Below are 13062 nucleotides of genomic sequence, written 5' to 3'. Positions count from 1 at the left end.
CTGACAGTTAGATCTGGATTCCCTCCATCAACGCCGGTCAGATTTCTGTGATGCACTTGGCATGTCAAAACAAAGACACGAGACAGACAGGACAAGTGCTCAATGCTCCACTACTCACTGAGAGCTAATTGAGATAAGATCAAGACTCGATAAAGAGAAACCACAATAAAACCATACAGAGATAAAAAGCAGTCGGATTTCATTTTGCCTTCATCCTGACGCCTTTGCTCTTTTAGCTTCAAATGTTCACATCAGACTTAATTCAACACTAATTGTGTGACTTGCTTGTGTTCTGTAGTGCCCTCATGCCTTGGTGTCCCCCCTTTTGTTTTGAAACGCTCGTGTCTTGGCACCTTCTGTAACGTCACTTCCCACCTTCTCAGTATTTTTCCATTCAGTCTCTGTTCTTACTCCCTGCATGTGATGCACCTCGGCCATGTGCTCCCTTCAATAAACACTGACAAAGGTCTTGTCCCTTATCATTATTACAGAAACAACAAATAGTAACTTTATTAAAAATAGCTCATATGAAAGGCAGAGTCCTCAAGATTATCATACCACAATAGATTTTTTAAATTTCTTTGAGTTTTATCCTTTAATAAGAACAGAAATATTAGATTTTGCCTGGACAAAAAGTCTTGTTGCAAACAAAAGTAATGTGGAAGGTGTACATTATTATTTTTGAATAGCTCCATTCAAAGGAAGTTTTCAGAGGTCTCTGGTGAACACTGGTAAACCAACATGACAAGTCGTCTTTCGGTTTCATTGATTTTGTTTCACTTTTATAGAAGCTCAATATAGTTTCCCTGCCTCGCTGTCGGACTGTCCTTTTCCTGGGTTTCCTTCATGGACGAGCCTCTTTCGTTGCAGAGGTTGTTTATTATCCACTTTTTTCTATGTGCTTGTTTTTCCAGAAGGTTTTAACAATAGGAACATTTAGAGTTTCAGATTTAATGTCTCCCCTTGTTAGTGTCTTGATATAATTGTTCCGCCACACTGGAGTCAGATTGTCCAGCCATTTGTCTGTCTCACTGCTTCCAGAGGCTTAGAAAGAGTCCCTTTCAAATGTGATGCACATGTTCACCGTCATTAGAGTGAGATGATTTATTTATTTTTTGTTGTTGTTGGGAAAAGGTTGAAACATTGTGGCATCAACATCTCAACAAAATCCCAATAGAACTTCATTTTTGTAACTGGCCACATAATAAATTTTCCACATAAAAAAAAAGAAAAAAAGAAAAAAAAGTAAATTTGCTTAAAAAAATATAAAAAAAATTTTTTATAATAAATAAATAAAATATATATAATAAAAAAAATTAAAAAAATATAGATTAAATAAATAAAACTAAACTAAATAAACTGTCCACATAATAAACTGATTTATTAGTCAAAAGTCACAATAGCAGCATGGTATCCAAGGACAGTGACTGGAGTTTAGCAGCTTGTTTTCAGGGGTGGACTGAACACACCTGGAGAGCACTAAACATCCTCGTAAAATTTATGAGCTGGAAGTAGTAATAATGTTATTAACCACTTTCTCAAGAACTTTGCCATTAGATTTAATTTCTGATTTTTCAAATAATCTTTATTATTCCGTACACCCAACAGCAACATCAGATTAATTTAAAACGTTGCCTCTGATCTCTTTTAGTTTAGAGTTTAAAATCCAAAGATCAACGACAATTCTGCCAAGTTAGAACCACATGCTTCTCAACCACTTTCAACCAAATAATTATCACGATTTTATGACAATAAGGGAACAGAATCTGTTTATCTGTTTCTAAAAGTGTCACCATTTCTACTGACTGAGGACTTTGCCTCCACAGCTCCATCTGGAACCAGTCAGGATGTGAAGCTCAACGTTACGACTCAGGCCGTGTCATCGACCACATTCAGAGTGCAGCTTACAACATCCGGACCAACGCAACTGGAGTCTTCGCTCTCAGCATTCCTATTGTCCAGTCTGGACGCCTCAGTGGCAACATTTGCCCTCCGGCCTCCATGTTTTAAATGAACATCAGCAGAATTCTGAAATTGCAGATTTAGTGTTTACGGTTGAGCCTCTGGAAGCCTCAGCTCCCATCCCTCTGTTACAGACACCTTCACCCAATGATTCGCGTCGGCAAACTCCCGCACAAACACTTTTGCAAGAGAAATCCCAACAGACCGAGTTTTCAATACACATCATGGTCACCACGACAACTGCAATTCCACTCTTCCTTCAGAGTTTGAGGGAGACTCACTGGCTTACTGAGGGCCTCCCTGATCTGACTGCTCCCTCTGCTGTACAGAAACCACACACTCCATCCTTCAGCCTGGAGCCTTCAAGGCCACCATGTGGCAATTTTGCATCAGTTGATATGCTTGGCTGCACCCCGCCAATAAAACGTACGTTCACAGTGAAACATGCAGAGGCCTGCTGGACCAGTCGCTCACATAATTTGAAGTATATGACTGCTTCCTCTCCCTGTTTAATGGCCGACACGTGCAGACAAATAAGACGGCCAACAAATCTCCACACAGGATGTTTATCCGGAGAACACACAGACAGCTTGTTTGCCGGGGAGCCTTTTGGTGACTTTGTCAGTGTGAAGAATGTTGACTTATTTTGTCAATCGCCTCCGACAAACATCTGGGAGCCTGTCACAAACAATCTTTTGAGTTCGTCCAATGGCGTGTCAGGCTTGTTAACGTCAGAACAGACGACTTCCAGGGGACAGCGCGGAGTCCGTCTTTCTTCAGCCTCCACCTCAATTGAGTGCAGATTGTTTATGCAACTTTATGACCTTGATAGAGGCACGAAGCAGAAAGTTCTCACGCTGCAAAAAAGAAAGAGGCAAAAAGGTTATTAAATGATTTTCTAAGTCTGGAGTGTCAAACACGTTTTAGTTCGGGGGCCACATACAGCACAATTTCAGTGTCAAGACAATCTTCATACACACACACACGCACACGCAAAACAATTACTTATGAAAATTCCTACAATTCCAACATAGTCAATTTTAATTAAACCTTTTGGTGAAAAACACAGTGAAATGTAAACTTCTCTTTCAGCTGTTGCATTATGGGTGTTTTTACAAACTCACCCTGACAACGTGGCTTTAGGCAACGACATGTCGAGATTCCATGGCAGCCTCGCCAATATCTCAGCTGGGATCTTTGTCGTGATGTTTCTGTTAAAATAAGAAAATGTTTTGCATGAAATTCTCAGTTTGCTTGGTTGTTTGGAGCCTTTCAAGTACAAGACCAACTCCACTTGTTCATCCATTAACTTTATATGAAAGTATGTTTCACTTCAGGTTCTCTGAACCTCCCTCCCAGGAGTACTGCAGTCTATTCCAGCCCCGGTCGCCACTGTTGGTTTTCTTTTCCGCTACTCGATCCCACCTAAAACCTTTGTGGATGAGGAGGACGGTGATGCTCTGTCCCTGGACCTGCAGCCGACAGAGGGGCCGTCGTTGACATGGGGAGCTGGTTGGCTCTGGACGACTCAGAGCTGCATGGTGTCCCTCTGGAGGTGGACCATGTTTGCTTTACGGGAGCGCCTCCTGGTGGCTCGGGGCAGATGGGAACCGTGCGCTTGGCTGCCTCTGACCCTCGACGCAGCACCATCGACCCCTGCAAACGTGCAAACCTGGGATAACACCCAAAGTGCCAATCGCTACACGACCAGGCAGCTGATCACATACTTTTTCTTTTTTTTAAGCAGTATTTTCTTCGATCAAGACACCAAAACACAGATATTGTACCACTCATAAGCTAACTTTTACTGTCAGTAAAAAAACAAACATGTGTCATCACACTGTTAAAGGCGAGTACATGGAGGCACAGTGATGATACAGAACAATAAGTCATTATCAAATAAATTACAATATAATCAGGAGATTGTAACACACATGTTCTGGCACAAACAAAGCAGAAGTCAATCGGAAAATTTCTTATAAAGTGAGACGTCATGGTATCAGACAGTTTGGAATACTTTACAATTTCCTGATTACATATTTTGTGTGTACTTGATAGCAATATTTATTTGATTATGTCTTATTATTCTTACACGAAACACTTCAGAAGCAGGAGAATGTTTTAGTCCAGGGTTCATCACATCCACATTCATGATAGTTTTGTGCATAAGTCAACAGCAGTGGTCTGTACCGACAGCTTCCATTGTGTTATACAATATGTGACCAGAGTATCTACAAAATTTCAGGTAAAAAAAACAACGACTTATAAATCCCTTGTTAGACTTTAATGTCTCTTGCGTCCGATGTCCAAGGCGACACCAAACTCTGCCCCCCCCCCGCCGCCCTACTGTGGCCCAGAAATCTCCTCCTCAGAAAAGCAAGATATCTGTGGAAACATCATCTGGAGGCTTTTCCGTTTTCGTGAACGTCCATCCTGGAAGGAGAGAAAAGTGTAAATTCTGGTGCACAATTTGACCGCGTGTTGGATCATACAGTCACCGGGTTCCACGCGCTCACCCGTTCTCCTCTTTGAGCTGCTGGTACAACTCGAACTTGTTGTTCACCGAGCTCGCTCTCCCGACGAACTCCTGGTGCTTCCTGGAATTGGCGACTGTGATCCGGTTGGTCCACATGGTGAGGAGCGAGACGGGACCTACAGAGATTCGCGGACGGAGAATCAGAGACGCTGAGCCAAAACACAACAAGTAACAAAAGTAGTTTGTTCATTTTGTGTCTGATTAAATATGATGAAAACTTCAACGTCAACTCATCTGTGAGCAAAGGTTTGTCATTCTTCTTCTTTATTTTTATGCTGAGCCTTGGTACCTTTCGCCCTCTCTGGAGGCTGAACCTCGTCCACGGTCAGACGTGGCTTCTTGTTGAGCGGCTCCGGCGAGTCCGGGGAATCCTTGATCACCTCCGACTCTTGCTCTTCTTTCTCCAACAAACCCTTCAGTCTGCAAAACAACAGAAATACAGTTGAGGCCACATCATCGCTCTTTGATTACAGAGGATAGGAAACGTCTTTTGTTGCCAACGACTGACTTTTCAGAATCCTGCCAACTTTTGTCTTCCGTCTCCTTGTTGCCATTTTTCTCCGTCTTGTCTTCCCTATCCTCCCTCTTTCTCCCCCTCTTCTTCCTTTCCTCCTCCTCGGGGGGTTTGCTGCGGCAGGCGATGATGCAGTCCAGAACCCGCTGGTGTCGGTCAGTGGCTCCCGCGTGAGTTTTCACCAGAGTTTCCAGCTCGTTCCACATTATACGGTACTGTTCGTCCCTGAGGATCACAACAGAACACAGAAATAATTGCTTGTGTTAGCAGTACAACTCTCGTCTGTAAAAAAAATTAAAAAAATGGGGAAACCGCCAATTATTGGAACTGGAAGTTCTTGTTTCACATATTTTTGACAACTTTACATCAATCAAATTGAAATGAATCCAGGTTTGACGAACTACCTCTTGGGGCCTTTGCCTCTGGATCCCACTGTGGAAATTGGCAGTGGATCGTTTTTTCTCTCCATGTCCACCAGGTTGTAGACAGTCTTCTGGCAGGTCAGAACATCCTCGTCAGTCAGAGTCTCTTTCACTATCAGAAGGGCCAGTGGCACCACCTAGTGGAGGAAACCAGGAATTATCAAGCTCTGTTGTGTCCACTTATCATCAGTTAAAAAGAGAAACGCAGTGAAGCTGTACTATCTGTGGGCGGGACTTACTGCCTGCATGTTGAAGATGGTGGTCTGTGAGATGATCATAGGCCAGTATCTGGTGTGGCGTTCCAGCTGGGCCTTGCCCCGCTCAATTGGTAGCTTCAACGAGGGATCATGGGAGGACTCTGACACCGGAGTCAGACGGTTTTCCTTCATGAATTCACCAAAATCCTGACAAAATATAATCGGTCACTATCTGGATACCGCGTTGCGCATTTCCGGGGGAAACTGAACGTACCGTGATCCGGTAGTCGGTCACTCGGCCTCCGCAGCCCTCGCTGATGGACGGCGGGTCTTCTAAAGTGGAGCGGTTGCTGTTGAGCACGTGCAGGAAGATCTCGCCTCCGTGGCTGCTCAGCATGTGGCTGATGACCTTGGAACCCAACTTTCTTGGCTGCTCTAGCAGCACAGACCGACCTGTGAATCGACCGGCAACAATCAGAAGTCTGCAGAAACACTGAGCTCAAACTGTGAGAATCCCATTTCTGATTCATTCATGTCTTCAGATGAGTAAAGGGAACACATCGTCGCCAACCAGCCAATGTGATGGACGTGAAAACGATTTCAAAGAGTCTTATTCTCACCATTGAGGAGAAAGTTTGTCAGACACGAGGAGGGACGGCTGTTTACGTCTGTGGGGGAGATGCGATAAGCTCCTGTGCAGTAATGCAGCTCTGAGGTAGAAAAAAACAAAACAAATAGAAACACAAACTTCAATTTAACAAAAGGAAAAAATAACTAATTCCCTAGAGAACAACAAAATCCTTAAACACAAAACTCACAAGATTAAGAAACAACACATCAAGCAATAAAAGGCAACACTTTTAATGTACCACCAGAATATTTTCTGAATGTGTTGCCAACAGTCTCAAAGCTTTCACAATGAATGATTATGATGGAAAGTAAGAAGTTGAGCCGACATTGCCCACCTATACCGTTGGTTCGAGGAGTGCACCACTTCAGCGTGATCGTCTCTTTCAGTCCATTCTCTCGGGTGCTGCTGCCGGCCATATGCAAGTCTCCTGCGCGACAAAGAATTTTCAGATTGTGAACGTATTCTTTTTTACCCCCCCCGGGTTTTTAACCTCAATGCCTCTGTTTGCACGCATCAACACGAGCACTCACCGCTTTTGAAGAACTCCAGGTGAGCGTCTCGGTGGTGCAGGAGCTCGACGTCGTAATTCGCCGACGTGTTGGCGTGCTGCTCCTCCTGTTCGTCCGCACAAACGACAACAAACACATGTCGGTGTGACGTCGCCTCGCCAAACGTGCACGCTCGCACACGGACACGCGGACACGGACACGCAACGACACTGCTGATTTCATGTTCCAGAGGGTGAGTGGGGATGGACGTAAAGGAAAAAGGAAGATTGTCGGCTCGCTCGGGAAACTCGAGCGTGTTTTCCTCTGCTCAAGTTAGAAACTGGGGCTGAATACAGCAAATAGAACTTCTATTTGGTCTTTTACAATTTTGTGTTAAAACTGATTCATCAACACAGGCTCAGTGTTTCCCCTGAGTTTACAGACGTGTATGAGTGTGTGTGTGTGTGGACAGAACTCCACCTTGCATAATCTGGTAAATTCACGGTCAAACAGACAAAGACTTAAAAAGCCTTTGGAAGATGGAACGGGGTTCCACTAATATAAAGATAGAGGAAACACTGAAGCTCAAGCGCTGGGCGTCACTGAGATTTTCCTACTTGTAGACTTTGGGGAGTGGCGGGCGGTACACGAGCAGCTAAAGGTGGAACCGGGTTCAAACATATAAGGGATGGTTATGTTTTTAAAGCTCGTAGTCAAGACGGCACAATGGACCACAGCGAGACACTAAATGGAAGGTGTTTTTCATGGGGGGGGGGGGGGGGGGGGGGGGATGTCAACGTGGAGGGACGGAGACGGGGAGGAGTTTGAAACAACCTGACAAGATTGAACAGCTCCAAAAAGGCAACTCTGGTCGCAGACGTTTGGACATAAGAGCAGGTCACGTGACATTAAAATTGGTTATTTGATGTGAACATAATGCTTTAAATAAAAAATAAAAAAACTGTTTTCCCAAAAAAATTTACGGCAATTCCAGATCCTGCTTTGTGAGATTTTAGCTTTCTTATCTACATGAAACCAGAGTTGCCTGTTCTTTATGTGAGCCTCATCAGCAAATCCTGTGGATCCACTGGAACATCAAACTAAACTCTTCATCGACTAGGTCTATTTGTATGTATGCTACATGGTGTAAAACTCTGCCCCTTCCTCATTTTGATGTGTGTGTGATCAGAGTACTAACCTGTTCGCAAACATTTAATGTGGGCTAGCAAAACAGAAAATACAGCATGAAACCAGCAGCAGGTTCACAGTCATATCAGCATGCAAATGAAAGAAAAAGAAAAAGAAAAGAAAAGTGAGACTGGAGAGATTCTGAAGTTATTGCAGAGGAGGACGAGCTCACACTGAACGGCTGAGCAAAGCAGAATGAAAAGTGTGAGGAGAAAAATCAAAGGAGGGCTAGAAACATGAAAATAAGCAAATGGTCAAAAGAATGAGTGGATGGATGAACTCTGACATGATTTTAATACTCGTAGCAACAACCTCATAACAGACATGTTTAATAGGTTAACATTTCGGTGTGATGGCGCTCAATACCAGACAAATCAGGAAAAAATAAATAAATAAAAAGGAGATCTTTACCTTCATGGGGATGTTTGTTATGGTGGTGGAGGCCAAGTCAAAGTGCTGCTGGACCAAAATGTTGAGTTTGGTGGCGAGGTGCCTCCCAGCCCGGACGCTGTGAACCTCGCTGGTGAGCAAAGGAGAAATCTGTGACGGCCAGAGAAGGAGGGACGTGAGGAACGGCTGCAGTGACGTGAGGAACGGCTGCAGTGACGCGAGGCCGACTGGTGCGGTCTGAACTTCACACTCACGTCTTTCTTGGGCCGATCGGACACCAGCGTGTCCTCCCCCTGTGGGTAGATGTGAATGAGGACCAAGTCGCACTGCTGGATGGCCATCAGCCTGAAAGGAAACACAGTGATGAAATATGGATGAAGTTAATGTGACTCAAAACCATATTAGAGTTTAGTTGAAGGTGAGACGACCTTGAGAGTGTTGGAATATATTATTACTGACTGTCTTATCGTCTTATACCGACCTGTCTGAACCCGCCGCCAGCTTGTTCTGCTCCATAATGGTTTCCTGAATGCAATCCTCCAACATCCGCACATGAGTATCACTGCACAAGAAAATGCAAAGAGAGCTGGGATGAATGACGTCCTGTCGACGCACATATACACCCGGTGCTTTTTCAGTCTTTCCTTCAAGGACTCGTCACGTAATCTCCACACACAGTTACTTAAGTTGGAATGTAATTTGTGTCTTACTTATCCTCCAGACTGGAGTTACAGAGGTTTCTTGTCCTCAAAAATGACGATTTGTTAAATTTATGAGACTAAAAAAAGGAACAAAATGAGGCTATTTTGTGTTTGGCTGATTGATAATGTAAAAACTGTAGTCGGATTTACAATTCCTACACAAACAAATGAGTGAAATAAAATATATGAGCTTCTACTGTCTATTTGAAATTTGCAACCTAAACTCTGTTTACCTTTTGGCATTGGTAAGACAGATAATACGGCCTCTGTTGGACACCCTCTCAGCCGTGTCCATCATGGCGGTGCGCCTCTCGTGCTGCAGCTCTGTGATCTTGCACAGCGACTCCACAGCAGCAACCAGGCCGTGCAAGATGCTGCAGCACTCCGGGTCCTCTCGAGGGTTTGGAGGGCCTACAGCCGCCAGGGCCGACATGAGCTGCAGCGAGAGGAAGAATGAGAAAAAGTGATTTCTACCTAAACGTTTTGTTTTTGTTTGATGCAAGTCCCCAAAACTGAATTACTCAATATTATTACCTCAAGAGTGGTCTGAGCTTCCCGCCTCCAGCTATTCAGTATGTGGAATTCAGAATCACTCACAATGTAATTAACCTGTAGAATAAAGCAGCGACAAGATTTTAAAAGTATTTTCATAAAACAGCTTCTATACTAATAAACTCTGACCCACTGTTTGGGTCACGGCTCTTTAAATGTAAATATCAGAAACCAACCAGTTTGTCTCTTGGATAAACGTCATAGAGGATCCGACAGTACTCCATGGAGCACTCCACAGCGCAGGTCCACAGGGACTTGGACACAGGGGCCAAAGGGATGACCCCTTGTGCTCGGCTCTTTGTCAGCACGTCGCACTCCACCTGCTGACGGCTGGACTCCGCCATGTAGGGACAGTGGTCCACCACGAACACCGTCTTATGTGCCACTGAGAACATCTTCATTTTTTCAAGTCTACACAGTGCGCCGATCTGTTTGAGTGAAAGAATAGCACAGAGATTATTTTTTTCATTTGTCTGACATCTGTCTGTTGCAGCTTTAATAATTACCTGCATGATGGGACATGATATCATCCATATCAACATAAACCTGAGGGACTGTTTTCTGTCTCTTACAATGACATCGACAAAGCAGCTTTCTGTGCTTCATAACTAGTGTTGTACAACTCGGGACCACTATTTCAAGGTCTTGATCTTGACAACACTAAAACTTCAGTTGTACATTAGTCCTTTAAAAATTAAGAGGAATCCATCTCGAAATTCCATATTCAGACTCACTTAAATCTTGTATAATTCGCCTTTTATTTTTTAATCTGCTCAGGTTCTGATTTAGATAATGATCCCGTTTATAGCATTAGATGGCTGACATTGACAGATATTATGTTTATGTTCAGGAGCGGATGTCCCTAATGTTGTGATAAGAGGACAAACCAATCCCACTAGAATATACTACTGTATTTTTGTAATTTAAAAATAATAAAATATATATATAAACATTTTTTTTTAAAGGCAACAACTGTTACATAGCCATAGTTATCCATAATCCCATCTCAATAAAACAGACATAACTGTAAAAATGGCTTTTGTGAGGTCACAAACCATTTTAACTGTTGATCAGTGTACATTTAAACTCACCTGGGGAAAAAAGAAACTTGCAGGGTTTCCCGGAGCAGGAAAAGAGCTCAAAGCGTGTGAAAAACTGAGGCTACTCCTCCTTCAGAGTCGCGATTAGGTGTGTAAAGTCGCTCTCCGGCTGCCTGAAGAGTCTCAGGACATGATAATCACCTTTGACTTGGAAACCTGCTAAAGGAGCATGTTAGCCCGTTAGCCTGCGAGCTAACCGGAGGCCGAATCATCTATCTGCTGGTTCACCTTTAAACTAACCGATGGGTAATTTTCTCCATCATGGCGTCTGTGTATCGACTATATAAATGTCTTCAATGTGATTCACTGCCAAACTACACCAACAGTTGACGTGTAGACAGGTAAAAATGTCAAACAGACACAATAAAACATTGCTAGGTGCAGGCTAGCAGGTTTGTTATTGGCGGAAATGTTCCTTCGCTCTTTTCCTTCCCCTTGAATGATGAGCAGGGGCTAACAAAGGTTCCTCATACTGTCAGATGACCTTAACATTATTTTAATTAAAAGGGAAAAGTTATCTGTTCACATTGAGCAAGAAACGATGACATACGTTTTGTTAAACGTATGTGCTCTCGCAAAATATTTATTTATTCTTCAAAAAAAAGTCACTCTGATATTCCATCGTTTCCATTGTTTCCCGATATTCCATTTTCAATATTCTATATCAGGAAGTGGTGATTTATGTTGTAATAGGGTAATAGGGTTTACTATTACAACATAAATCACAACTTTAGATTCCTGGAAGAATATATATATATATATGAATGAAATGTCGATGATCGCGGATGAGCCAGCATCCGACGAGTATACGCTGATCAGCCAATCAGAGTCGAGAAGGGGCGGGACATACTGATGTGCTTTACTTAGCTTTCATTTTTCCCGAAATCAAACATGAGGAAAAGCTGAAGAGAAGAATAGAAGTAGGCGAAACTAAGAAAAATGGAGGAACAAGATCATGCTTCTATCAATACCTCTGAAGATGATGCGTCCTCATACAAAAGTAAGCGCATTCATAAAAAGTCTGCATTACTCACTTATAGTGATCTTCTGGTGTCGAAGCTACTATTTGTTGAGTATCTTTTTATTTCTTAAATTAATTACAATAAATCCATCTGTTATTTCCTCTCATTTTTAGTGAGCCCAAGACAAACTCAATACTTTGTGAAGCTGAGGGTGGCAAACAGTTACTTCTTTTCTGGAAAGAGAGAAACTTCCATGAGGGCATGGAGGTATGTTTAAGTGTTAAAGCTCTCACATGGTGGGGAACCTGCTTCACACATCAATATCACACTGTTATCCCTCTCCTCACTGAAACCGTTGGTTTATTATTCCACTTATTTCATAATAATCTGTCTGCCCTCTTGTGCTGCTGCTTTACCTCAAACACAAATTTTACATTTGACCCAGGAGTCATTCATTTCTTTTTCTGAGAATCTCGTTGCAGTTTTGAGATCTGTATTATTTTTCCCAGGGCCATTCTCAAACACATGGGCTTGCAGGATAAGATGAGTCATCATCAAGCTCAAGATAAATGGGAATACATGAAGAGGAAATACAAGGTATACCCCACCCCTTCCCAATTTCTGATTATAAAGGATTTGCTAAATTTTCCTCTCAATCTGTTTCTTTAGGACCTAAAATATCCTCCAGAGGGGGTGCCAGTGTTTCCTGACAGTTGGCCTTATTTCTTGCTGATGGACGATGCCATGGAAGGCCGTCTGGAAGGCAGCGCCCCCGTCCTCAATGTCTCCACCAGTCAGCACGACTGTGCCCCCTCTTTAGTCGCTGAAGGGCCTGACATCGCGGTTTCACTTGGTGGAGATGAGGAGGGAAATGTGGCGGCGGCGGCGATGAAAAATAGGGGGCTGGGACAAGAGCGAGCTCTGCTGGAGAGAGAGGCGGCCATAATGGAGAGAGAGAGGGCAATGTTGGAGAGAGAGAGGGCAATGATGGAGAGAGAGAGGGCAATGATGGAGAGAGAGAAGATTATGATGGAGAGAGAAGAGGCGATGATTGTGAGAGAGAGAAAGGCGATTGACAGGACCCAATGGTGGAGCTAGAGAGAGCAAGGTTGAAGCGACGAGATGATTACTTACAAATACTTCAGGCAAAACTTCTTCAAATAATAAAGTCTATTATTGTTTGTGCTGAATGTTTCCAGAGAAATTATACTTTTACCTGGTGTTTTTTTTTGTTTTTTGCACAAATTTGTCTTCATCATGTGCACCGTTGTATCGTTATAAATAACAGTTTATCTTGAAAACAAAACCCCATAAACGCAGCATGTACCAGTTTTGTCAAAGTATATTAAAGGACATACTGACGGTGTACTTCCATCTCTGGGTCATCAATGAACACGTTGAGCCACTCCTCGTTTGGAG

At 43.2% G+C, this 13062-nt stretch overlaps 1 protein-coding gene and 1 long non-coding RNA gene across 6 annotated transcripts; one reads left to right on the top strand and one right to left on the bottom strand.

The window, feature by feature from the left end:
* Positions 1 to 3745: 3745 nt before the first annotated feature.
* Positions 3746 to 11102, bottom strand: ints13 (integrator complex subunit 13). Of its 5 annotated transcripts, none has more exons than XM_080491939.1 (18): positions 10673 to 11102; positions 9758 to 10009; positions 9564 to 9638; positions 9263 to 9465; positions 8810 to 8890; positions 8583 to 8673; positions 8350 to 8478; positions 7949 to 7972; positions 6793 to 6877; positions 6597 to 6689; positions 6252 to 6341; positions 5906 to 6084; positions 5674 to 5838; positions 5417 to 5571; positions 5007 to 5237; positions 4788 to 4918; positions 4479 to 4614; positions 3746 to 4395 (listed from the first exon to the last, which is right to left on the bottom strand). In XM_080491939.1, the coding sequence occupies exons 2-18, from the start codon at positions 9980 to 9982 to the stop codon at positions 4359 to 4361; spliced, it is 2130 nt and encodes a 709-aa protein (XP_080348065.1). In that variant the 5' UTR covers positions 9983 to 10009; positions 10673 to 11102; the 3' UTR covers positions 3746 to 4358. The 5 variants fall into 5 exon arrangements, with proteins under 5 accessions (XP_080348065.1, XP_080348066.1, XP_080348067.1 ...); XM_080491940.1 differs by having other exon boundaries at positions 6603 to 6689; positions 10673 to 11094; XM_080491941.1 differs by lacking the exon at positions 7949 to 7972.
* LOC308127134 lies at positions 11072 to 13009 on the top strand. Its single transcript, XR_013936484.1, has 4 exons — positions 11072 to 11681; positions 11817 to 11910; positions 12153 to 12240; positions 12313 to 13009. It is a non-coding gene; the product is annotated as an uncharacterized lncRNA (long non-coding RNA).
* The last annotated feature ends 53 nt before the right edge of the window (positions 13010 to 13062 follow it).

The sequence above is a fragment of the Lipophrys pholis genome (assembly GCF_963383615.2).
Source record: "Lipophrys pholis genome assembly, chromosome: 22".
Lineage (NCBI taxonomy): Eukaryota > Metazoa > Chordata > Actinopteri > Blenniiformes > Blenniidae > Lipophrys > Lipophrys pholis.
This window is presented reverse-complemented; position numbering and strand designations above follow the sequence as displayed.

What these genes read in the sequence shown, in the direction of transcription:
- ints13 (XM_080491939.1), bottom strand. Translation starts at nt 9,982, where the DNA reads ATGAAGATGTTCTCAGTGGCACATAAGACGGTGTTCGTGGTGGACCAC. An exon ending in TCCTCGAACCAACGGTATAG is followed by an intron (nt 6,342 to 6,596) that starts GTGGGCAATGTC and finishes TTTCTACCTCAG; the next exon opens with AGCTGCATTACTGCACAGGA. An exon ending in TGACCGACTACCGGATCACG is followed by an intron (nt 5,839 to 5,905) that starts GTACGTTCAGTT and finishes ATATTTTGTCAG; the next exon opens with GATTTTGGTGAATTCATGAA.